Source organism: Dryobates pubescens, chromosome Z, assembly GCF_014839835.1.
Source record: "Dryobates pubescens isolate bDryPub1 chromosome Z, bDryPub1.pri, whole genome shotgun sequence".
Classification (NCBI taxonomy): domain Eukaryota; kingdom Metazoa; phylum Chordata; class Aves; order Piciformes; family Picidae; genus Dryobates; species Dryobates pubescens.
In genome coordinates, this window is record NC_071657.1 from 39,387,288 (window position 1) to 39,389,308 (window position 2,021).

At 71.2% G+C, this 2,021-nt stretch overlaps 1 protein-coding gene across 1 annotated transcript; it reads right to left on the minus strand.

Annotated features, from left to right (window-relative positions):
• Positions 1–278: 278 nt before the first annotated feature.
• LOC128899336 (transcription factor JunD-like) lies at positions 279–1,615 on the minus strand. The gene is made up of 2 exons (XM_054177762.1): positions 1,510–1,615; positions 279–1,422 (listed from the first exon to the last, which is right to left on the minus strand). The coding sequence occupies exons 1-2, from the start codon at positions 1,613–1,615 to the stop codon at positions 314–316; spliced, it is 1,215 nt and encodes a 404-aa protein (XP_054033737.1). The 3' UTR covers positions 279–313.
• Positions 1,616–2,021: the final 406 nt, after the last annotated feature.

Here is a 2,021-nt window from a genome sequence, read left to right on the forward strand (position 1 = left end):
TAAAGTTGAATCTTTCTGTAAACAGTAATTTCCTTAATTTCCGGAATCTCTACAGACCTCAAGTACTTCACTGAAAAAACCGACCACCTGCCCCAAAACCACCCACGGGAGACCCTCGCTGTTGAGTGCAACATCGACAGACCTCGAGAAACGCTTAGCAACACCCGGCTTCCGCAACTGCCTTCTCCGGGCGCAAATAAATAATAATTAGTAATAATAATAATGATGATGAAGAAGAGCGGCTGCGGACGAGCTCCTCTGCTGCGCAGTGGTCGCGCCGCTCCGGGGCCGGCTGCCGCCGGGTCTTCCCTCCTCAGCAGGCGCTGGTCTCCGACGCGGCGGCCGCCTCCAGAGGTACCTCCCGCGGCTGGGAGGCTGCGGCTGCGGGGGGCGGAGGGTGCCCGGCGGCGTTGATGTGGCAGCCGGAGGAGAGATGGCTGCGCACGCGGCCCTGCAGCTGAGTGACCTGGGCGCGGAGGAGGTTGGCGGTGGCAGCCAGCTCGGCATTCTGCCCCTTGAGCGCCTTCACTTTCTCCTCCAGCCGGGCGATGCGCTCCAGCTTCCGTCGGCGACACTTGGAGGCGGCGATGCGATTCCGCAGCCGCTTGCGCTCCGCCTTCAGCCGTTCCTGGCTCTCCGCGTCCAGCGGTGACAACGACGGCGGCGTCGGCGCGCTGCTGCCGCCCTCCCCGCCCGCCGACGGCGGCACCTCGGGCACCGTCTGCGGCTCCTCCAGGGACCGCGCTGGAGGTAGCCGGCCGCTCCCTAAACCAGCCGCCCCGAAGGCCAGGCCCGGTGGCGGCGGCGGGGCGGAGGCGGCAGAGTAGGCGCTGCCCGAGGGGCTCAGCGGCCCCGCTGGGTTGAAGCCGCTCAAGTTGGTGTAGACAGCCGGCGGGTCGGCGGGAGCTCCCGGTGGCCCCGGGCGGGCGGTGCAGCACGGTCCTGGTGTGGAAAGCGGTGGCGGAGGTGCCGATAGGAGCTGGTTTTGCTTGTGCAAGTCGGCCAGGGCCTTAACGAAACCGTCGGCAAAACCTTCCTGCTCCTGCGTCACCGGCTGCCGGTAGAGAAACGGCCCTGCCGCCGATGCCCCGCTGCTGCCCGCCCCGGGCGCCGCCGGCCCCGGGCTGCCGGACCCCAGCCCCGTGCCCCCCTGGATCAGCAGCTGCTCCAGATCGGCGGCCGGAGGTAGTTTCAGCAACGGCAGCTCTGCAGCTGAGCCCAGTGCGGCCTCCGGGCCACTGCGGGCCGCCGCCGCCGCCGCCCCGCCGCCGGCCGCCGGCTCCGCGGAACCGGCGGCCGGTGGCGGGGCGGCGGCGGCCGGCGGCGGCAGCAACAAGCGCAGAGCTGCCGCGCTGCCGCGGGCGTTGGCGGGCGGGCGAAGGGTGAAGGGCCCCGGGAGCGGCGCGGCGGCGGCCCCCAGATCTCGCTTCTTCCCAGAGCCCAGCAGCAGCTTCTGCCCTGCTGCCGCCGCCGCCGCCGCCGCATCGGCTCCGGGTCCGCCCGCCGTACCGAAACCCGGCAGCGCCACGAAGTCGGGGAGCAACTCCAGTCCTTCCTCAGGGTAAAACGGTGCCTCCATCTTCACGGCGGATCGCCCGCTACGCCCGCCGCTCATGCTGCCGTCCTCGCCGGCCGGCAGCGGCGGCTCCGGTGCGGAGCGGGCCGCGCTGGGCGCCTCGTCTGCGGAGCCAGCTGCCCTCCGCTGGCGGCGGCGACTGAGCTGCCTCTCGGCGCCGCCGGCCACACGCCACGCCCCAGGCCCACCGCCTCCCCGCCCCGCCCCCGCCTCCCCGCCGCCTCTGCCGGTCCCCGCGCCCTTTTCCCCGCCCGCCAGGCTTGCGCGAAAGGGCTTCCCGCCGCAGCTCCGGTGTTGCTCCGGTAGCGTGTCCGTGGGGAGTCCGCGCTGCTTCTCTCTGAAAACTCACCTCGCGACTGCGGTGAGGGAGAGGAGGCGCTGCCAGGGGCTTCGCTCTGGACTAGGGGATTCCCGTGGGCGTTCCCCGAGGATGCTCCAGCTATGG